The sequence below is a fragment of the Rhinatrema bivittatum genome, chromosome 2, assembly GCF_901001135.1.
Source record: "Rhinatrema bivittatum chromosome 2, aRhiBiv1.1, whole genome shotgun sequence".
Classification (NCBI taxonomy): Eukaryota; Metazoa; Chordata; class Amphibia; order Gymnophiona; family Rhinatrematidae; genus Rhinatrema; species Rhinatrema bivittatum.
Window position 1 is genome coordinate 308326388 of NC_042616.1, and position 24633 is coordinate 308351020.

General features: G+C 47.6%; 1 protein-coding gene across 1 annotated transcript in view; it reads right to left on the minus strand.

Annotated features, from left to right (window-relative positions):
* The window catches only part of ULK4 (unc-51 like kinase 4), a 1180200-nt gene that overhangs the window by 207894 nt on the left and 947673 nt on the right, over positions 1 to 24633 (minus strand). The window contains exon 33 of the mRNA XM_029589702.1: positions 13768 to 13934. Coding sequence (XP_029445562.1) covers positions 13768 to 13934 — 167 coding nt within the window. The remainder of the gene's footprint in view (positions 1 to 13767; positions 13935 to 24633) is intronic.

Genomic DNA, 24633 nt, shown 5'->3' on the forward strand with positions numbered 1-24633 from the left:
GGCCACACACACACACACACAGAAGGCCCGTAGGCCACACACCGAAAGCAGAGCAGGCAGGTCAGAAGGCCCGTAGGCCACACATACACACGGAAGGCCCGTAGGCCACACACCGTAGTCAGGGCAAGGCAGGTCAGAAGGCCTGTAGGCCACACATGCACAGAAGGCCCGTAGGCCACACACCGTAAGCAGAGCAGGCAGGTCAGAAGGCCCGTAGGCCACACATGCACAGAAGGCCCGTAGGCCACACACCGTAAGCAGAGCAGGCAGGTCAGAAGGCCCGTAGGCCAGGTAAGAAAAGTGAGGAAGAAGGCCCGAAGGCCGCGCAAGGCAAGGAAAGGCCCGAAGGCCGCGCAAGGCTAGAGCAGGGAGCCCAGGTGAGCTCGATGCCGAAGCACCGAGGGAACTGTCAGGCAGGGTTATAAGGGCCAACCCAGAACATAGAGTGGACAGGGGAGATGGCCTGGGCCTGTCAGGAGAGCCAGCACTAGAGGGACCCCTGGTGGTGAGGCGGTTGCACTGCAGCCAAAACTGTAACAGTACCCCCTCCGCAAGGCCTCCCCCTCCTCCTGGGTCCCATCTTAGCAGGGGGTACTCAAAAATGAAATCAGACCCCTCCGAGGGCAGCAACAGCTGGAGCAATTCAACAGGCTCAGATGGCTGAGTCAGAAAGTCTGTTAGTGGTGCCGGTTTGAGCCCCTCCGGGGGTGGCAGCAGGACCGGTTTAGCAGGCTCGTCTCTGGGTAGTGCAGCAGGCTCGGGCCCCTCTCGGGATGAAACAGCAGGCTGGAACACCTCTCCGGGCGTTGTAGCAGGTTCGGACCCCTCTCGGGGCGATGAAGCAGGCTCGGACCCTTCTCGGGGCGATGAAGCAGGCTCGGACCCCTATCGGGGCGATGAAGCAGGCTCGGACCCCTATCGGGGCGATGAAGCAGGCTCGAACACCTCTCCGGGCGTTGTAGCAGGTTCGGACCCCTCTCAGGGTGATGAAGCAGGCTCGAACACCTCTCCGGGCGTTGTAGCAGGTTCGGACCCCTCTCGGGGCGATGAAGCAGGCTCGAACACCTCTCCGGGCGTTGTAGCAGGTTCGGACCCCTCTCGGGGCGATGAAGCAGGCTCGAAAACCTCTCCGGGCGTTGTAGCAGGTTCGGACCCCTCTCGGGGCGATGAAGCAGGCTCGAACACCTCTCCAGGCGTTGTAGCAGGTTCGGACCCCTCTCAGGGTGATGAAGCAGGCTCGGACCCTTCTCGGGGCGATGAAGCAGGCTCGGACCCCTCTCGGGGCGATGAAGCAGGCTCGGACCCCTCTCCGGGCGTTGTAGCAGGTTTGGACCCCTCTCGGGGCGATGAAGCAGGCTCGAACACCTCTCCGGGCGTTGTAGCAGGTTCGGACCCCTCTCGGGGCGATGAAGCAGGCTTGGCCCCCTCTTGGGGTGATGCAGCAGGCTTGGATCCCTCTCCAGGCGTTGTAGCAGGTTCGGACCCCTCTCAGGGCGATGAAGCAGGCTTGGCCCCCTCTTGGGGTGATGCAGCAGGCTTGGATCCCTCTTGGGGCGATGCAGCAGGCTTGGCCCCCTCTTGGGGCGATGCAGCAGGCTCGGCCCCCTCTTGGGGTGATGCAGCAGGCTCGGCCCCCTCTTGGGGCGATGCAGCAGGCTCGGCCCCCTCTTGGGGTGATGTAGCAGGCTCGGCCCCCTCTTGGGGTGATGCAGCAGGCTTGGATCCCTCTTGGGGCGATGTAGCAGGCTCGGACCCCTCTTGGGGTGATGCAGCAGGCTTGGCCCCCTCTTGGGGTGATGTAGCAGGCTTGGCCCCCTCTTGGGGTGATGTAGCAGGCTTGGCCCCCTCTTGGGGTGATGCAGCAGGCTTGGCCCCCTCTTGGGGTGAAGTAGCAGGCTTGGCCCCCTCTTGGGGTGATGTAGCAGGCTCGGCCCCCTCTTGGGGTGATGGCGACGCAGCAGGCTCGGACCCCTCTTGGGGCGACGCAGCAGGCTTGGCCCCCTCTTGGGGTGATGAAACAGGCTCAGATGGCAGAGCAGCAAGGTTAGAAGCAGTGCACATAGAAGACACAGGTTGCACTGCTGTGGGCTTGATACCTCGAGCCAAACTCTGAGGCTCCTTATTTTGTTTCTGGAGGAGCAGGTTAGAGAAGGCACAGGCAGTTCTAGGACGTCTAGGGAATGTGCTCGTTAGTGTCTCAACAGCAGCTGTGGGAAGCAGAGCCCTGCTAGAGTTAATCAACTCTCTCCGTTTGAGAGAAACCTGTTCCTGAGGCTCTAGCACTGGTGTCACAGAAGCCTTCTTGGCCAGGTAAGTCCTGGGTTTTTCTATCCACAAACTGCCAGCTAAAATGTCTGTTTTAGTGGAGCCAGAAGCAGAATACCGGTTAGGAGAGCTGATTGTTTTTTCTAATGGAACAGCTGATCCTAAAGCAGAACAACGGGGGCAGGGTTTGCCTGGTGGTAACAGACACGGAAGACAGGAGCATTTCCACCACCCTGGTTTAGGATTTAAACAATTTAAACATTCCTGATAGACTGAGACGTTCCTCTTATGACAACCACTGCATACCCAGTGTTCTTGGTCTGAGAGTTGACAGGCAAGACAGTTCTTGTAACTGGGATAATTCAAAGTCTGGCAACAAGCACAGACATAAAAACTTGGAGGCTGAGGCATACTGTGAGTAGAAGGAAAAAGAAAAAATTGGCTCACCGGTAGTACCAAGACCTATCTCTTCACCTGGAAATTTGGTGGCTTCGGCATACTGTTACGCTTGGGCTCCGGTCAGGAGTCGTGAACACCACCCAGCAGGGTGGCTCCAGGTGGAGAGAGACAGGAATGGCTAGAAACAGTGTCTGGTTCCAGGCTGGGTCAGGGCAGGCAGCAAGTAGCAGTGTCTCGGTTCAGGCTGGGTCAGGGCAGGTGGCAAGTAGCAGTGTCTGGGTTCAGGCTGGGTCAGGGCAGGCGGCAAGTAGCAGTGTTTGGGTCTAGGCTGGGTCAGGGCAGGCGGCAAGTAGCAGTGTCTGGGTTCAGGCTGGGTCAGGGCAAGGCAGGTCAGAAGGCCCGTAGGCCACACACACACAGAAGGCCCGTAGGCCACACACCGTAAGCAGGGCAAGGCAGGTCAGAAGGCCCATAAGCCACACACACACACACAGAAGGCCCGTAGGCCACACACCGAAAGCAGAGCAGGCAGGTCAGAAGGCCCGTAGGCCACACATACACACGGAAGGCCCGTAGGCCACACACTGTAGTCAGGGCAAGGCAGGTCAGAAGGCCCGTAGGCCACACATGCACAGAAGGCCCGTAGGCCACACACCGTAAGCAGAGCAGGCAGGTCAGAAGGCCCGTAGGCCAGGTAAGAAAAGCGAGGAAGAAGGCCCGAAGGCCGCGCAAGGCAAGGAAAGGCCCGAAGGCCGCGCAAGGCAAGGAAAGGCCCGAAGGCCGCGCAAGGCTAGAGCAGGGAGCCCAGGTGAGCTCGATGCCGAAGCACCGAGGGAACTGTCAGGCAGGGTTATAAGGGCCAACCCAGAACATAGAGTGGACAGGGGAGATGGCCTGGGCCTGTCAGGAGAGCCAGCACTAGAGGGACCCCTGGTGGTGAGGCGGTTGCACTGCAGCCAAAACTGTAACAGGGGCGGACCAGGGGGTGGGGCTGGAGGCGGCTGGTACAGTGGCCATTTGCTGCTGTGCCGGGGGGAGGGGCATGCAACTTGCTACAGCTCCTGCTGAGGAGCAAAAGGAAAAAAAAAAAAACGGGGATTAGATAGGATAGGGATAGGGGTTGGGGAGGAAAGGGAAGGGGAAGGAAGGTTAGATAGTTGGCTAGGGAAGTTCCCTCCCAGTGCACTACTTAATTGGAGTGGACTGGCAGGGAACTGGGTAAGGCCGGGATATCTTGCCGCGCGGGAATTGCGTAAATCATCCCCCCCTTGCGCGCGGTCCAACAATTTTATAGCATGCGTGCGGTTATAAAATTGGCGCATCCGGGTACCATGCGCACATGGAAGCATGCGTGCTTCTTTAAAAATCTACCCGTTATAATACAGGTCAATACTAGAAAGATTGATAGTGCAAAATATGGAGGGTAAAATGAATAGTTCATTATGCAGGGGGAGCATGACTAATTGTTCAACACTTTATGTTGAGATGATTTGTTAGGGAATTTGTATTTCAGCATTATTTAGTTAGTTTTGTGCTGTTTATAGACTCTTTTCTTCTTATAGAGGTAAGATTAGGTTGTATGCATTTTTGAAGAGCCATGTCTTTAGCTCTTTTTAAAAATTTTTTACTCAGGAAACAATACTAGCCTTCCGGGCAGGCAGATCTGGTCCAGCAATGGAAATGGAACAAGGCTCACACCTGTGCCAGGTGTGAGCCTTGTATGTTGGGACGGACGGTAAGCCCTTATTTTGGGATCTTAATGATTGCTTGGGAGCATAGGGTTGCAATGATATGCCTATCATATCGGTGTTACTTGAGTGAATGATGTTAAAAATTAAAGTTAGTACTTTAAATTGGATTCAGTAGTGAACTGGTAACAAGTGTAATGAGATCAGAGATGTAGAAATGTGATCAAATTTCTTTGATCCAAGTAAGAGTCATTCTGAGGTGTTTTGGAATATTTGTAATGGTTTTAAGAAGTATGCAGGTAGATCTAGAAATAGGGAATTACAATAGTCTAGGTTTGAGAAAAATTAAGGTTTGCAACACAGTCCAGAAATTTTCGAAGGTTAGTAGGGACTTCAGGCACTGTGGAATCCTTAGCTTGTTGTATCCAGTTGTGATTAGCTTGTTGATGTGTTTCTTCATCGTGAGGTTCTTATCCAGTTGTACGCCTAGATCACGTAATTGTTCAGAGAGCGTAATTTTGAAATTACATAGGTCAAGCGCTGGAGGTTTAATGATTGGGAAGTTTCTGCTTAGCCAGATAATTTCAGTTTTTTTAGGGTTTAGTGATAGTTTTAGATGTTTTATCTCCTGCTGGATTGCTTTCATATGGATTGACAAAGTTGATTCAGTGTTTTCAAGAGATTTGGAGAATGGGATGTAGAACTGGATGTCATCTGCATACAGGAAGAATGTGTTTCCGAGGTTTGTAAGGAGTTTGTATAGAGGGATCATGTAAATATTGAAAAGAGTAGCCGAGAAAGCAGAGCCTTGGGGAATGCTGGTATCAGACTGGAAGGAATTAGATATGGAGTTATCTAGTTTTACTTGTTATGGTTAATGAGGTTTAAGGTATTGACATAATATGTGCCAAGGAAATGTTGAGATTACTTACTTGATAATCTCCTTTTCCTTAGTGTAGACAGATGGACTCAGAACGAATGGGTATAGTATGCTCGTGCTAGCAGTTGGAGACGGATCTGATGTCAGCACGGGTATATATACACCCACAGGAAGCGTAGCAACTCAGTAATCTTCCTTGCAAAAGCTGTTATGGATGTGTGTGTACTGACGCTCAGTGAAATAGTGAAACAGGATTCCCCTGACCGATTGATAGTAGCTGGAGACTGCCAGCATTCCCAACCGGAAGGCGTCGACACCTGGCAAAGGGGACGCTCTCATGTAAACAGATGACATGGCTTACCTTAAATCGGTGAAACCCATGTACACAGGCAGCTGGGCGGGATGCTGAGTCCATCTGTCTACACTAAGGAAAAGGAGATTATCAGGTAAGTAATCTCAACATTTCCTGGCGTGTAGCCAGATGGACTCAGAACGAATGGGATGTACAAAAGCTTTACTCCCAGTCTGGGCGGGAGGCTGCCTGAGGACCGTGTAGGACTGCCCTCGCAAATGCTGTGTCCTCCCTGGCCTGGACATCCAGACGGTATGGAGAAGGTATGGAGGGAGGACCATGTCGCCGCTTTGCATATTTCTGCAGGCGACAGCATCCTGGATTCTGCCCAGGATGCCGCTTGTGCTCTGGTAGAATGAGCCTTGACCTGTAGAGGCGGAGACTTCCCGGTCTCTACGTAAGCTGCTCTGATAATTTCTTTAATCCAGCGGGCGATGGTGGGCCGAGAGGCTGCTTCACCTTGTCTTTTCCCGCTGTGCAGGACGAACAGATGGTCCGTCTTTCGTACTGCTTCTGTCATTTCCAGGTATCTGGGCAGTAATCTGCCGATGTCGAGATGGCGTAGCAAACGCCCTTCTTCTGATTTTTTCAAACCCGCCGTGGTTGGCAAGGATATGGTTTGGTTAAGATGAAACTGTGAAACCACTTTAGGTAGAAAGGAGGGAACCGTGCGAAGATGGATAGCCTCCGGGGTGAGCCTGAGAAAGGGATCACGGCAGGACAGTGCTTGTAGCTCCGAGATGCGGCGTGCTGAACACACTGCCAGCAAGAATACCACCTTCAAAGTTAGAGAACGGAGAGACAAGCCCCGAAGGGGTCTGAAGGTGGATCCCGCGAGGAAATCCAAAACAAGGTTGATGTTCCACAGAGGCACTGGCCACTTCAGTGGCGGACGAATGTGCTTGACTCCTTTCAGGAAGCGAGAAACATCTGGGTGCTTGGCAATAGTCTTGCCGTCCCTCCTGGGCCTGTAGCAAGACAGCGCAGCCACCTGAACCTTGATGGAGCTGAGGGAGAGATCCTTCTGAAGCCCATCCTACAGGAAATCTAAAAAAATTGGAATTGTGGTCGCATGTGGGTTGGTGCCATGAGTGTCGCACCACGCTTCAAATACTCTCCAGATCCTTACGTAGGTGAGGGATGTGGAAAACTTGCGAGCTCGGAGGAGTGTATCTATCACGGGCTCCAAGTAGCCTCTTTTCTTCAGCCTAGCCCTCTCAATGGCCAGACCGTAAGAGTGAATTGAGTCGGATCCTCGTGGAGGATGGGACCTTGACGTAGAAGGTCCCGGAGAGGAGGCAGGAGAAGGGGCTCCCCTGCCAGTAGTCTTCTCATGTCAGCGTACCAGGGTCTTCTTGGCCAGTCTGGTGCCACTAGAAGAACTAGGCCCCAGTGTTTCTGAATCTTCTGGATGATGGTGCCCAGCAGAGGCCACGGAGGAAAGGCATATAGCAGAGTCCCTGGAGGCCATGGCTGAACTAGGGCGTCGATTCCGTGTGAGAACGGATCGCGCTTGCGGCTGAAGTATCTGGTTACTTGAGCATTGGACTTGTCCGCTAGTAAGTCCATGTCCGGAATTCCCCAGTTATCTACAATCATCTGGAAGGCTGTGGGTGACAGCTGCCACTCTCCCGGATCTAGGCTTTCTCTGCTGAGGAAGTCTGCTGCGGTGTTGTCCTTCCCGGCAATGTGGACGGCAGAGATGTCCTGGAGATTCGCTTCTGCCCAAGCCATCAGCGGGGCTATCTCCAGAGATACCTGTTGGCTTCTGGTTCCGCCCTGACGGTTGATGTATGCCACCGTGGTGGCGTTGTCGGACATCACTCTGACTGCTCTGTTCTTCAGTCTGTGAGCAAATCGCAGGCATGCCAATCGGACTGCCCGGGCCTCTAGGCGGTTGATGTTCCACGCTGACTCTTCTCTGTTCCACTGCCCTTGTGCGGTGAGTTCTTCGCAGTGTGCTCCCCAGCCGCTCAGGCTGGCATCCGTGGTGAGCAGAGCCCACGTGGGGGAGGACATCTTCGACCCCCTGCTCATGTGGTTGGGCTGCAACCACCACCGTAGTGAGTCCGTACTCTGGCTGGTAGAGGTAGATGCATGGAGTAATTCCGGAAGCGGGGGCTCCATCGAGAGAGCAGGGAGTGTTGTAGAGGTCTCATATGGGCCCTTGCCCAGGGTACCACTTCCAGGGTGGATGCCATGACGCCGAGCACCTGCAGATAATCCCAAGCTATGGGCCGACTGGCTCCCATCAAGTACCGGAGACGCGTCTGAAGTTTTAACTTTCTCTTGGTAGTGAGACTGACTGTGTCTGCCTGGGTGTCGAACTGGACTCCCAGGTATTCCAGTGACTGGGAAGGCTGTAGGCAACTCTTGCTGAGGTTGACTACCCAGCCCAAGCTTTCCAGAAGGGCGATCACTCTGTCGGTTGCCCGATGGCTCTCTTCTCGTGATTTCGCCCTGATCAGCCAATCGTCTAGGTAGGGATGGACAAGGATTCCTTCCCGTCTGAGTGCCGCTGCTACCACTACGACCACCTTGGTGAAGGTCCGCGGTGACGTGGCTAACCCGAAGGGCAGAGCCCGGAATTGGAAGTGGTGTCCCAGAACCTTGAAGCGGAGGTAGCGCTGATGATCCTGATGGATCGGGATATGCAGGTAGGCTTCTGACAAGTCTAAGACCGTGAGGAATTCTCCTGGCTGTACTGCGGTCTTGACTGAGCGCAGAGTTTCCATGCGAAACCTTGGGACCCTTAAGTATCGATTGACTGACTTGAGGTCCAGTACGGGCCGAAAGGTGCCCCCTTTCTTGGGTACCATGAAATAAATAGAATAGTGTCCAGAATTCACTTCCCATGCAGGTACTGGGATGATGGCTTTCAAGGACAGGAGCCTCGTCAGGGTAGCTTCCAATGCCGCCTTCTTGTGTATGGGACATGAAGATTCCACAAACCTGTCCGGAGGGAGATGATGAAAGTCCAGATAATATCCCTCTCGGATGATGGCGAGGACCCACTGGTCCGACGTAATCTCGACCCATCTGGGGTAGAAGAGGGTTAACCTGCCCCATATGGCTCCGTCCCCCAGATGAATCGGCGGATTCTCATTGGGAGGCACGGCCGGGACCGGAACCCGGGCCGGCTCTCCTCTTGCGCTGCTTGGTCCGAAAGGACTGACTCCTGGCCTGAGGACGAGGTGCCTGGTAGCGGCTCCTATAGGGAGTGAAGCGCTGGGAGCTTCTACCCCTGGAGGGCCTTGAAAAGGCGCACTGGTTCCTTCTGAACCGATCTTCCGGCAGTCGAGGTATTGGAGAGGCGCCCCATGTGCTGGCTAGTCTATCAAGGTCGCTGCCAAACAGGAAAGAGCCCTTAAAGGGCATTCTGGTGAGGCGTGTCTTCGAAGGAGCATCGGCTGACCAATTCCGGATCCAGAGCTGCCTCCTGGTGGCTACGGAGGATGAGATCCCCTTAGTTGTTGTCCGGACTAGGTCAGAAACAGCATCCGTGAGGAACGAGAGAGCTGACTCCATGTCTGCTGCTGGAGCATTGTTCCTGACCTGTGACAAACAGGAACGCGTCACCACTGTGCAGCAGGTTGTGATCCGCAAAGATAGAGCTGCCACCTCAAAGGTCTGTCTCAGAATGGCATCCAGTCGCCGGTCATGAGGCTCCTTGAGGGCCGCCCCCCCTTCAATTGGAATAGTAGTGCGCTTAACCACAGTGCTAATCAAGGCGTCCACCTGAGGGCACGCCAGCAGTTCCTGAATAGCCAGCGCCAGGGGGTACATACCTGTCAGGGCCCGACCCCCTTTGAATGAGGCCGCTGGAGCAGCCCATTCTAAATCTATCAGTTGTTGTGCGTCTTGCAAGAATGGAAAATGGCGGGCTGTAGGACGAAGACCTTCCAGCAGGGGGTTCTGCATAGAGGGTACTGTAGCGCTGGGACCTGTAATATCCAACTCCGCCTCTTTAGGCGGAGTTGGATATTAGGAGATATTAGGAGATCCTCTTTAGGGAAGAACCGCCTCATGGTTCTGTTTGGCTCAATCCCTGAGGGAAGTTCCCCCTCGTCCGGGGGTTCGCACTCGTCCGGTGAAACATCAGTGTCTGTCTGCACCGGACTGTCTGGAGGCGGGAGATCCTGCCCACGATAAGGGCGTGAAGGTCCAGGAACAGGATCCGCTGGAGCCGCAACCGCAGCAGCAGCAGGAACAGCAGGAACAGCAGGACCTGGACGGGAAGCTGTTTGCATCTGGACAAAAGCATGAATTCCCTTAAAGAGATCCACCCAGGAAATGGAGGCGGTCTCTAATCGCCGGGGTACTAGGTCCCCCGGGATTCCAGGTTGGTCAAGACTGCCCGCTAAATCCGGGGTAGCCCCCGGGGAACTGTCAGCAAACCGTGGCTGCGACTGGTCCTGGCCCGAGGTTCCCACGGCCTCCTCACATTGGGCACAAAGGGAGTCTGGCTCTTCACTGTGCGTGGCTCTAAGCTGGCATGCGGAGCAGAAGCCGAGGGCTTTAATGCCGGAGGCAGGAGGCGCCCCCACTGAAGATGCTGAGGCATTCAGTTCCATTGAAATACATGCGCTTAATAATATGCGGCAGCAATGTATGCTGAAATAGAACAGGCGCTTAATAATATGCGGCAGCAATGTACGCTTAATACAACAGGCGGTCAAAACAACAGGCGCTTAATAATATGCGGCAGCAATATACGCTTAACACAACAGGCGCTCAAAATAACAGGCGCTTAATAATATGCGGCAGCAATATACGCTTAACACAACAGGCGCTCAAAATAACAGGCGCTTTATAATATGCGGCAGCAATATACGCTTAACACAACAGGCGCTGAATACAACAGGCGCTGAATACAACAGGCGCTTAATATACCAGGCGCTTAATAATATGCGGCAGTAGTATACGCTCAATGATATCCAATATGCTCTCAGCAATATGCGGTTAGCAATACACGCTCAATGGTATTCAATATGCTCTCAGCAATATGCGGTCAGCAATATACGCACAATGGTCTGCAATATGCAGTCAGCAATATACGCACAATGATATATATAATATGCGCTTAGTCATAGACAGGCGCCTATCATGGGCGCTCAATACCTGAACAAGGCCAACAAAATGGCGTCCTCCACGGCGTGCCGCCTACAGGCCACGCCGCCGATCCTCGTCCCTCGGCGACCAAAAGTAAGAGATGTACGCCTTACCTGATCCTCGGCGCTTCCCAGCTGGAACCCGGGCGGTCTCCGGCTGCGGGGGGAGAGGGCAAGTACCTTCACCGCCGCGTTTGAGGATATGCACCCGCTGCCTCGTCCACGCCGGGACCGAGGCGCCTCGCTCGCCACGCCCGGGGGCTACGTCCCTGCTGCGATTCGGCCACCGGACCGAGGTCTTAAACCTCCGGGGGATCGCGGAAATCACCCCGGGAAACTCAACTGGGGGAGGGACCCCAAGGGTATCACCGCAGGAGTGCGGGGCTCGATGTTGCAGTAGAAATTTAGTAAAAAGAAAGTAGAAAATAGAAAGTAGATTGGAAACACGCTCAGCGAGCGTGCAGGCTCTCCAAACTGCTTTGGAGACGGAAATTACTGAGTTGCTACGCTTCCTGTGGGGGTATATATACCCGTGCTGACGTCAGATCCGTCTCCAACTGCTAGCACAAGCATACTATACCCATTCGTTCTGAGTCCATCTGGCTACACGCCAGGAAATCGCTTATTATTGTGGATACACTATCCAGGAACCCACTGTAAGAGAGGGTTGCTACATACACTAGAGATGATGTGGAAGAACGCATCATGATAGTTGAAGCTGCCATACCTGCTACAAGCAGCAAACTGAACCAGCTACATAAAGCCATGACAAAAAGCAACATTTGACTGAAGTTAGATTTATTTATTTTTTTTATTTATTAATTTTTTATATACCAACATTTGATCTGAGATATCACATCGGTTTACATTCAGGTACTGTAGGTATTTCCCTATCCCCAGAGGGCTTACAATCTAAGTTTTGTACCTGAGGCAATGAAGGGTAAAGAGTAAAGTGACTTGCCCAAGGTCACAAGGAGTGACAGCGGGACTGGAACCTTGGTCTTTTGGTTCGTAGCCCACTGCTCTAACCACTAGGCTATTCCAGAAACATGATTTAAAAAGCCACCAAAATCTTACTTGATCCAGAGAACCAGGGTACTACTAGGCAAAGGAACAGATGTCACATTCTGCTGCTTCCTAACAATGCACTAGAGCCTGTGAACTTTAAACTTCCAATGATATGCAGGTAAATCCATCGCCTGACCATGATTCAGTGGTGGAAGGCAATTGTACTACTACCAACAGGTCTAATTCCAATGGTTACCTAGTCAGGTTGCATGCTGAGAGACTTGATCTATAGAAACTGTAAGAGATATGACTATTTACAAAAAAGTGAAAGAATAAGAACAATGCCTTGTTAACCCCTATTGCATGGTTTATTGTTTAACTAATTTTATGCAAATTCTGTAAAAGGGAACAGTATCATGATATAGTTAGCTTTTAAGTGGATGCTATACTATACAGAGGGTCACTACTAGGTGGCTCTGTGGGAATGATCTTGAAAATAGAGAAGGGGATTACAGGGAGATGCTTGCAGTTGTATTGTGAATACTCTTTTAACACTAGTATAAATTGCTGTTTTACTAAACCGCCTCTAACTTCTTCTGTAATTGAATAGCAATTCCTACAACAATATCTTTGAATGCTTCCAGAGTTACTGATACTGTCAGTTCCTTCCCTAAGTTCCTTTTAAGAAGAATCTTGATTGTACCTTTTTGAGTCCTGCTCTACTGTGTATAATGACTGAATTTCCCCTCTTTTCTGGAGTAACCTCTTCCTTACCTGTCTAGGCATATCCTAGTAGCATGTCCCCTTCTATTTCCTTCCTTGGGTGCTCTCTGCATTGGTTATATGGTGCTGTTTCCCTATCTGTGTACCTAAGTATGCTGTTAACTGCACTCTCACTGCCCCTTCTGGTATCTAATGGTAACTACAATCCACAGACCTAATCTGTGACTCATAATTCCTGTGATGCTTTTTATAAACTAGTTCATCATAACACCAAGGAATCTTTGGGTAACATGCACTCTATGCCTTACAGGTATATATTCTATTTCCATACCCTTTTCCTCTTCAGACTGTGACAATTGCAGCACATGCAGTTTCAACTGTGAACTAACAGTTTTGTATAAACAAATTTTCACCATGTTGAATGGTCATGTTTGTTTCACATCTTCAACTAGTTTGACTTAGTTGAAACATCATTAATTTGGCATAAATCTTATATTCTGCCCTTGAAATAGGGGTTATCCTTTCAAATTTCAAAGGTATTGTTGTCTAGACTGACAAGGCAGTCATATTCTGTTCTGACTAGCAGACAGTGATGAAAAGTGATAACCAATTGAAGACTATTCAGGTCTTGGCTAACAGGACAGTCATGACCATGCTCTAACAGAATAAGAGCATTTTAGTTGCCAAATCATGATCAATATTATTTATATGTGATTATGAATTTTATAATCAGCTGATAAAGCTACAGCCCTTTTGAACTACTTGCATTGTATTTGGAATCTTTGTAATATAAAGACTGGGCTCTTTGACCAAATATTTCTCCCAGCACAAATTAGGGGGTTCATGAAACATGGCTAACATTTAATCACTGATAGGGTCTTAGTTTAGGGAACTAATGATATCAGTTTCATTCTTGTGTGTGTTATGATTTTAATTGTTTTTATTTTATTGTATTATATGGTCATATTATGTACACTCAGGATTAATTTCTTATGTGAAAAGCACAGGAACTAACTATATGTATTCATTGTATTTTATAATATATTTATTAAAATATGGTTGTACCTCATCTTGATGTACTACAGGAAAGGCTGGAAATCAAATGTGAGAAAAATAAAAGTATGAGGAGTGGGGGAGAGGAAAGGTGGAGAGTTTGAGTTTGCTAATAGGTTGGGCTACTGGTGCTCATGTTATGCTTTTCTGAGAATTAAGTAATGAGCTTCATTAAACAAATGTATAAATAAATAAACAAATGTGTGTATATATATATATATATATATATATATATATATATATATATATATATATAAATCAGCTTGTAATGGAAAAGTAGTTCTGTACCTGCAAAGTCTGCCGAACCAGGGTAGCTGTGTAGTTCAACATGGAGTGCAAAATATCAAGTAGCGAAAGCAGCTGAGCATTTGCAGTTTTTAGGCAATTTTTATCATCTGCTTCCAGGTAGAGTGCTGCAGTTTCAATCAGGATATTACAGATGTGATTGACTAGTCCTGAATAAAAAAAATTAAATGCAGAGTCAAGCCTATCCCTGTCACTCCAATTTTTACTTTTATTATCAGTACACTTACAGCACTGGGCATTTGTGATGAGCTTCAATAAGAAAAAAATCTTGTACATGTCAAACCAGTCAGGAGTAATATTATTCTACATTTATTATTTATACATTCTCAACAAGGCCATTCTTGGAAGTAAAATACTGACAATTTCATAGTGATGGTATTAGGCTTATTATTATTTAAAAACATCAGCAATAATAAGGGAAGGGGAGTATAGAACAAGGAATGAGTTATAATGAACAAACAAGATTTACGATTATAAGAATATGATTTTAGTAAAAACAGTAACAGACAAAACAGATGCAAAAACATAAAGTAGAGGCAACATTTGTGATGGCCGCATTGCTTTGGATTGACTACAGTGGAGTAAAAGGGGAGGCCAGTGAGGATGAAGATGTAGTCAGCATGGTCAGAGATGGTAAGGGCTTAGGCAAACAGGGATGTTATTACTGAAGAAGGAATGGCAGAATCAAGAGATTAAATGCAGGAGAAAAAGGAACGAATCAAAGGCTACAGCAAGAAAGCAGACTTGAGGGGCTGTGCTAAAGATAAGATGGAAGAGGTTAAACTCAGTTTTGAGCATACCCAGTTTTACATGACAGTGGGTCATTTAGGAGGAAATGGCAAAGATATCATCATTAATCCAGATTTGGATGAGAAAAAAGGGGCAGAATAGAAGTTCAGAGTTGTGTGGCATCAAGATATTGCTGGTGTTTGTAGCTAAAGCAGTAGATACTTTGAGAGAATTTAAACAAAGAAAAGAGGAATGGACAGAGTCAAGAATGGAACTCTTTTACATGCAGGCACATAAAGAGAGGGTGGAGGAACAGGAACTCCTGAAAAGGGAGTGATAAATAAAAGAGATAAATTAAAGAGGACAAAGCTGTGTGGAAAAAAGTGTTAACTCAATTATGTTGAAGGGTGCACAGAAGAAAGACAGGACTTCTAAATTTAGCTAAGAGAAGGTCACCAGAAACTTCATCAAATGCTGTTTAAGTAGCATAAATGGATTAAGAGCATAGGATGGAAAAAAATCAAATATAGACTGAATACAAAGGAAGATGAGGGTGCAGGTACAAAGAAATGAAGGACGAAGGTGGAAAGGGTGAGGGGGAAATGAAGTGCAGAACAGGATACCTTATTTTGAAATGTTTCAATCTTGTCCTTAACTGGGTCAGCAAGTTATGAAGGACTAGGAGAATATGGACTGGGAAGCAAGGAAAGTCTGAGATGGGACTGGACAGAGAAGAGGTGGTGGGTCTGAATAGATAATTATTATAATTAAGCTCAATGGAGTTGAAAGCCAACATAACAGATTTCAAGAATCATAGGGGTCGATTTTAAAAGAACCGTGCGGGCATCCATGTGTGTGTGGTTCCTGGCGTGCCCACATGGATGCAGCTATTTTATAATGGGGTAGATTTTCAAAGGGTTACGTGTGTAAGATACGCGTGTAACCCCTGAAAACCTGCCCCTGCCTGTCCCTGAGCGAGCCGAGCCTATCTTGCATAGGCTCGGCGGCGCGCGCAAGCCCTGGGACGCAAGTATATTCCGGGGACGGGGCCGAGGCCTCCGTTGAGGCCCTGCCGAGGGATGGCGCACCGGAAGCCAGCCAGCGCGCACAAGTTACACCTGCCCGGAGGGAGGCGTAACTTCGACGATAAAGGTCAGGGGGGATTTTTAGATAGGGCTGGGGGGCGGGATAGGGAGGGGAAGGTGAGGGGAGGCGGAAGGAAGTTCCCTCGGAGGGAACGGAGGAAGGCTACGCGGCTCAGCACGCACAAGTTGCACAATTGTGCACCCCTTGCGCGTGCTGACCCTGGATTTCATAACATGCGCGCAAGCATGTTATAAAATTGGGCGTAGATTTGTTTGCGCTGGGTTGTGCGAACAAATCTACGCCCGCACGTATGTCTGAAAATCTACCCCAAAATGCGCACGTCAGCGCACACATGTTATAAAATATGGTTCCTGCGCCTAAATAAGCGCAGGATTTTAAAATCTGTGTGAAAATGTGCGGCAGGTTAGGACTCGCATGCACGGGGGTGGGGGGGGGGGGGGGAGGGATTTTATAAACTATTGGCCAGTTCTTAGTTCCCTCCCAGTCCGCTTCAATTAAGGAGCAGACTGGGAGGGAACTTCCCTATACCCCTTCCTACTCTGCCTCCCTTTTCCCCTCTCCTCCCAGACTCCTAAAACCCCCAGGGTACACAGGACATGAATCTGCTTTGCAGGAGCCTTAAAACAGAACTGATGCCCATTACAGTAATACATTGTTCATTAATGGACCAAGAAGCATTTTTTGATCATTACATGGTATAGCACTGTCTATTTAAAAGTCTTAGACATTTGTAGGCACGTGCATTCACTGAGATTGGTCACAAGTATCAAACATTTTAACTAGTAGTACTTTAGGATTATTGGTTTCACCTAACTAAAGACAAAAGTATGAATACTGTGTAGAGAGTCAGCTCAAGGCAATCTGCTGCCTGCGGTGAGGGATGAGAGGGCACCTGCCTGCCCTCTCCCTCCCAAGGCATGGCACCTATCAAATCACTGAGGAGGCCAAGGTGGAGGGTTCCCACTTGGCCCTTTTGGTGATTTGAAATGCTGGAAGGAAGAATGTAGAACGTCAAAGTTCCCAGAGAATTTGCAGATAGAGTGCCAGTGATAATATTTCCTAGGAAGCTGGTAATCCTGTGACACACTCCTAGGAACCATACCATCTGCCTCCTACACTTCCCCAGCACCTGCTCCCTGGGGACGTGGGAGATGGGTGATTGGTGGAGGAGTCAGGAGGACTGTGTAAGGTGCACTCTTTCTGGCTATAGCAAGGGTATTAAGTGCCTTAGACAAACCTTACAATCTTCAGCCAACCTTCCCTTCCCTCTCGGACCTCCTTGCACACAGTAAAAAAAAAAAAAAAAATTATTATCAACCAGTTCCCTGAGTCAGAAAGATTTTACATGAAAAGGGATATTCCAAATATGGTCTTCTTCTTGATGATGGGGAGTGGGACCCCCACCAGTATGTCATTCCAATTTGCTGGTGTTGCCCAGGGCCTTCTTCTTGCTGGTGGGGAGTAGGAACCACACCAGCATATTATTCCAATGCGCTGGCATTGCGAGGGGCTTCTTCTTGCTGATGCTGGCATCAGCATGTTGATTGCACCGGTGTTGCACAGAGCCTTCTTGCTGGTGGGAAGTGGGAACTCCATCAGCATCTAATGTTAATGCACGGCATTGTGTGAGGGTCTTCTTGTTGGCCGGGAGTCGGACCCCCGCCAGCATGTCATCTGAATGTGCCGGCATTACACAGGGCCTTCTTCTTGCTGGTGGGGAGTGTGAACCCCACCAGCAGTTCATTAAGTGCGCCACATCCTCCTTTATCCTTTAAGACAAAGAGAGGCAGTTACCACAGGGGTATTTGCGGGGAGCACTTTCTACTGCTTCAAAATTCTACCGCCTGAGGCGGCTGCCTCACTCTCCCTCATAACAGAACTGCACCTGACTGTCTAGAATCTAAAAAATAAACAAAAACAAAGTAATAATACCCAGCTCTGATTAAATATTAATATTCAGTTTTTCTTTTTAAGTTTCATTAAGCAGATCTGCTGAGATTTACTGGCAAATCTGAGAGCCTACATGTTTAGAAGAGAATCACAATGAAATATCATACAATGGCATTTGATTGGTTCATGCAGTGTGTGTGAGTCCATTTGAGAAATTATAGTCAAGAAGGACTACTCAGATCCAGTGTATGACATCATTTGTACTATTCTTCTACATATAGGGACATATTCATGAAATGCTTTTTGGGGAAGGTTTAAGTCCCAAGGGCACACAAACATATTTATTCTTTGGGGCTGCTCTGGCTAGTGCTTCTCCTTTAACATTACTCTCTGTCCCAAGGGTGGATTCTTTTTCATGGGGGGAAGCTAAAGCTTATGACCAGGGTGGTGGTGTGTTCCTCTCATACTGTGTGCAGTTAGAGGAGAATCTCAAGAGGTGAGATCCTGGGACAAACAGGCAGGACAATGTGCTGGGTATTAAAATAAAAGTTTACTGATTCCTTAAAGTCAAAGTAAAGTCCATTTTATCAAGAATGGAAAGATACAGTTGTGATGTTTACAGATACCTCTCTTTTCTGGGTAGGAGTCCTTTCTCTTATTTTCCTGGGGTTTAGCTTACCACTTTTACTCTGAGTGCATATATTATCCCAGCACTATAGTGAAATCCTATGGTGGGTAGGATCCCCTTTATTACAGAAAAATCCTACCTTTGATCACATGTTCATTCCCAGTCATCTAGACTGTGTACTTGTCCCATAGGGGTGGAGATCTTAGGGGGTCTCCAAAATCTTGGCCCTTCTCCTTGATCTTGGTGGTCTATGACTTCTCTCATGCAGGAAAAATCTTGGGCGATCAGGAACCAGACTATCCCAGCCCTGGATCCCTTATGGGGAGGGGTGAATCGACAAAAACCTCCCCATAAAACAATGTCATATTACTTGGGGGCCCTGGGAAGGGTGTGGAGGCATGATTGCTTGCTCCTGAGAATGAGCCCTTGGCCCTGAGGTGGCTCAGGAAGGAGCTCCAATACACACCCTGAGGCAGGTGAGCAAGTAGAAGCATGGGTGGAGCAAGAACACAGGAGGAGGACGAAGTGGGTCAACCCTCTGTTGAACCAACATGTACTAGAGATGACAGAGGGCTGGAAACTCTGAGGCAAGGTACCAGAGTAGGAGATTCCGGACCCATGAGAGTCAGAGTCAGAGTATATAGGGAAACGAGGACTCCTGGAACTTGGATGAGAAGAGGACTCCTGGAGTGGATGAGATGAGATGAGACTCTCGAAGACGTGGAGATTTGGACAAGATGATACTCTTGAAGACTTGGACAAGGGGATACTCTTGAGGAATTAGACAAGGAGATACTCTTGAAGACGAAGAAGAGACGAAGCTCTGGGAGACTTGGGAGAGTGCTGTCCCTCAGGGCGTCCTACACAGCCCAGCGTGGACTGGTCACGGACCACCCTGTCCACTGCACGCCCTACACAATCTGGAAGGCTGGTCGTGGACCACGCAGAGAGCGGGATGTGCACAGGATGGAGAAGAAGGTCTGGACAGCACATGAGAGAAGTCCAACCGGAAACGATTCCGGTCACCTGAAGACTGACACTGGGGATGCCAGATGCTTCTGCGAAGGAAGACTGGAGGAGAAGGCTGCTGGTGGATACTTCAGGAACGAGAGATAGAAGAAGATACGCAAGAGGGAAGCCTCAAGTGCAGGTCACCTTTACATCTAGATCTCAGAATGAGAAGACAACTGGACATCAGGGTCTCTGGACATCTGGGACGCTGGACAGAGGAAGAGTAGACTACTGGACGAGTAGAGATCAGAAGGATGTAGAGAAGAGAACAACAGACATCAGGACGAAGGACACCTGGACATCTGGATAGCTGAACAGTGGACATCTGGACATCTGGGAGACAGGAACATCTGAGACACCTAGGTACGGACAAGGAACCCCAAGTCTACGGAAGGGAAGCCAAGGGCTGGAACATACCACGAAGATGATCCGACGAAGGATGGAACCTGGAGCGTCGGATGGATATCAGGAAGAAGAAGATACAGAACACAAAGTCTTCCGGACAAGAGCAGGAAGATGGACCACGATGGATGCGGTGGAACTCCATGGAGGGTGAAACTCAGAGGATGGATTATGGAGCAGTCGTAACTCTGAGGATGGAAAGTGGCGAGGTCATAACTCTGAGGCTGGAAAGTGGAGAGGTCGTAACTCCATCCGAGGGGCTGAAGAGGATGGAAAGCTCACATAGATGTTGACTTTCTAAATAGGGACCTAAGGCCATCTAGTGGCTGACCCAAGGGGGTGCCACATTCTCTACAGGTTTTCTCTTATTTTGTGTCTATGGAAGAAATGCTTAGTAAATAGGACCTTGGAGTGAAGCATAAATGTAGAGCAGCAGCTTCAAATAATTTAAGACAATAGCTACAGTAACATTTTAAATTACTACAGGGTGTGTATTAATACCCGCCACATGTATCTTTGAAATACTGCATAAAACAGAGGCAACCCTTTCTTTCTGGACAAAAACCTTAAAAGTAGATCAGAATGAAGTTTAATGACATGGGACAGAAAAAGAGGAGAACACATTATATATGTTCACCATAATATATAATTTTTTTCTTTAAAAAGGGTAGAAATTTCTCCTAGAAATAGAGGTGATGAACCAAAATATTCCAAAGAAAAGCTGAGCCAAAGGGTCTGGATTTACTCTTGGAGCTAAAGACAAGCCAAGCCAGAATGAGCACAGGACAGACGCATGATCCTGCCACTCATATAAAGTTCTCATGTTTGAATGCTATAGAGATTGCCAGGATCTTAGCTTTATAAATAAATATAGAGTTGCCTTTTTTATACATTCTACTGAAATATGTAGAGAATGGCACAAAACACAGAGGCTGCAAATGCTTATCATTAGATTGGGCTGCCAAATATACAAAAGTTTTCACCAGATACACAATTTATTACCACATTATGTATTTTCTTGATGAACATCTTCTTGATCGCTTTTCTGATGCAGAGAAAATAATTATTGTTTATATACTGTATTTTATAAATAACGCTGGCATTCGGATATTCTATTCTGGATTTGGCATGTATGTGGTGAATGAGATACATTTCAAACTAAAGAAGTACTTCAGTTGATCTCTAGCTCCAAAAGATCTTTAAAAATACAGTTTTTCAATCCCAAGAAACAAAGCATTCCAACAATCACCTCCTGCGTTTAGCCAAATGGGCTTCCTTGAATGATTTATTTAAACAATAAGACAAAACAAGACTGCAGTTGTATGCTATTGTTGCCGATAGATTTTGGAAAAACTGTGATGCCTGAGGCAAGGCCAAGCACCACCTTTGAAGTGCAACAAGCATCATAAATGCATAGTCTTGGAATGTCTTAATATCACTATAATATATGGCTTAATGGACGGGAACACATTCACATTTTATTCCCACATTTACTCATACTTTAGATCACAAACATGTGAACATTGTTAGCCAAGATCCTTCTTTACCAAGAGTACTAAAGTCATTTCATAATTATAGTTATAAACCTGAATGAGACACAGGGAGTGAATCCCATACTTTCAAAGCCTGCTCTTCAACAGCATAGAAATGGCTACTGTCATGACTTACAGGAGAAGATACATTTTCCCATGGGGACGAGAACAACCAATGGCATTAATGGAAAAGTAAAAAAGGATTTGAAAATAAAACACATTCATAAAAACAGTAAATGTCCTGTCCAAGGTACTTTAATGCTGTAGTAATTATGGTCAAGGATAACTACGTAGACCAAAACTACTTTACTAAAAGGTATTAGCTTCAGGTTAGTGCCCTGTTCTTGAGAATATTGATTACATAAAAATAAGAATAGTCCCAGAACTATAAAAGGAAATCTGTAAATGGAACGGTTTAATGAGCAAGAATAATTACATCTTGAATCATCAGAGACACTTGGCTTTATTTTATAACACTGTAGAGGAATAATACTCCCATATGTAACAGTGTATCCATTTTGTGTCTTACATGCCCAATTATGACATTATTGGTGTCATCCTGTTGAAATGTCCTAATATTGATTTATTGAAGCCACACAAATTTTTCAACTAAATCCAAAAGAGAAATCTAATTTCTTCTTTCTGTAATTTCCCTGAGGAAATTAAAACATTATTATAAAATACTACGTTTGAGAAATGTAGAAGAACTGACAAATAGGGGCACACACAGAGGAAGGAATCTATTTATTTATTTATCTATTTATTTATATGCATTTGATATTCTATCTTTTCCTAAAGATAGGCCCAATGCGGATTTCATAACGTAACAGTGGTGAGTAACTAAGTAATGGATACATATGGATATGAGATAGATTAACTTCATCACCTCAAAAGCATTGAACAGTTTACATGATGATGATGAGAATTGTTTAGTCTACCTGTAAGTCAATGCAAGAAAAGAGAGCAACTGGATAGTATGACTCACAAAAAGAACCTTAAACCCAGGTGTACAGCTGAATTCACATTCAAATTAGTTACTGGGAATTGTAATCCTCTTGTAGTCTAAAGACTTTGAAATTTTTAATTAACAGCAATGTTGAAACTGGTACAGTTCGGTTATACATTGCTAGAAAGAAGATGCACTTTTAATAAGAAACTGGTATTAGTTGTAGCTTGCAAATCCTGGTGGAAAAGGAATGTAATAAATAATGTAGTTTTATTGAGACACATTTCTCTGCATCTATGGCCATGTGCTTTGCACTATTCAAATAATAAAAACGACACAAAAGAAAAGATTTATATAGGAAGGTAAAACTCAATAGTGTAGTCTCAAAAAAATATGAAGGTCAATATTCAAAAAGGTTTGTCATTTTAAGTTCGGGACTAAGCCAGAAAAACCTGTGGTTTTAAACAACCACCCTACCGAATGGCAAAGTTTTAGCTGGGTAAATAATTTCCTGTCTAAAATGTAGTCTAATAAAACAAAGGCAGGATAAGGGCATTCTGGGGGCATTTACAAAATGTTTCCAGCTAGTGTTGATATTCAGCACTAGCAGCACTAGATAAACTTACCTAGCTAACTCTTATCTGAAAAATCACAGCCTAAAAGTAGCTGGGTAAGTTTTAAAAATAAGAAACTTGCAGCAATCTTATCTTAACCCCCGAAATAATATAAAACATGTAGTGAGGCAATACTGGTCCACCTTCCTACAACTCCAAAAATTAAAAAACTGTAGTTGCTATAGTGGTCTAATCTCCTCCCCTCTCCGCCACAAGTAGGCAGCAAATGGCCATTCCTACTTCTGAACCTTCCAAAGTGGCCTGGAAACCCAGCGGGAGGAGGACAGACTCCTACCTTCCCTCTCCGAGCTTCAGTCTGTTCTGGCTAAGCAGTCAGCTGTCCCTGCAATTATTATGCATTTATTTACTTCACTCTATTTCTGATTGATTTGTTGACTGACAGCAGTCAGTGAATAGACCAATTCCTGTTCAGAATGCTACACTTTTTATACTATTTGGCAGATGGGATCTATGGGGCCTGCAAGTTTTCTATTTTCCACTACTCAGTAAGCTAGTGAGTCACAAAGTTACCCATAGGGTGGAAAACGTGTCTGCAGCTAAAATTAAACAGGTAAATTGATCCTTGCCGGGCTACTGAACATGGACCTCATGCTATTTAACATTCAGGTTGCCTGTGTCAATGCAAAAGAGGGTGATGATTCAGATGGACTGAACCAAATCACTGTGAACCTAGAAGATGTGGTAGGCCTGATTGGCAATCTGAAGAGTAGTAAATCACCTGGACCGGACTGTATACACCCCAGGGTTCTGAATGTTACGTTCTCCTCCTCCAGAGGGGAGGAGTTAGCAATCTGTTATCGCTCACTCCGCCAGGAGGGCGGTTAGCAATCTGTTCTGCTTTTCTCCTGAAAGAGGGAGGAGTAGCAATCTGTAATGATTTGCTCCTCCAGAGGGGAGGAGTTAGCTATCTGTAGATCTGTTAGCAAACTGCTGTTAGATGCTCCTGTAAGGAAAGGAGGTAGCAATCTGTTAAGGATAAACTGTCTCAGGGAAGAGGAGTTGGCAATCTGTTCAATGATACTCTTCTGAGGAGAGGAGCTAACAATAGGTATATTTTACTTCGTTACTGAGAAAGCAATTTATCATGTCTCTGCTACGGAGTAGCACTCTGATATATATAAGCTGCTGGCAAGTCTCAGAGAAAGAGGAGTAGCTGTCTATATAATACTTCCGTGAGCGGTGTTAGTGGTCAGTAGTAGTTGGCTCCCACAGAGTGATAGTAGTAGTGAAAGGAATGACCACTTGGAGGAAATGGTGAATCCCTGGGCCAATGGCAGATGACAGCGCCCCCAGGAGGAGATCCTGAGAGGAACCACCAGCTAGGCTAGAATATGAAATAACACAAATAGTTCTTTATTAGACTGGAAGCTGGAACACCAGTGGTGGCAGTAGTGAGTTGATGTGTTCAGCAAGGCTGAAGTCCTTCTGATACTGGAATATAATCTCTGGGTTGCTGAGCTGTAGAGAGAGACTAGAAGTAGTGAGTAGACAGGGTATACTGGATACAAGATCGGATCGCATCGAAAACAAAAAAAAAGCAGAGAAACGCGCCAAGGCCCGCCCAAAATAAAAAAGGCAGCCAACCAGAGGAGCCCGGCAGGGCTTTAAATCCCGACTGCAGGCGCCATTTCCTCCTTCTCCACGCGGCGACCCGAAGACCTGCGCGACCGGCGCCGGAGCCCCACCGGGGGAAGGTCAGGTTAGTGCTCGGCCTCCCCACCCGGGGGACCCCGACGCCAGCCGCGCTCGCCGAGGCCCAATCCGGCGATCGGATCGCATCGAAAACAAAAAAAAGCAGAGAAACGCGCCAAGGCCCGCCCAAAATAAAAAAGGCAGCCAACCAGAGGAGCCCGGCAGGGCTTTAAATCCCGACTGCAGGCGCCATTTCCTCCTTCTCCACGCGGCGACCCGAAGACCTGCGCGACCGGCGCCGGAGCCCCACCGGGGGAAGGTCAGGTTAGTGCTCGG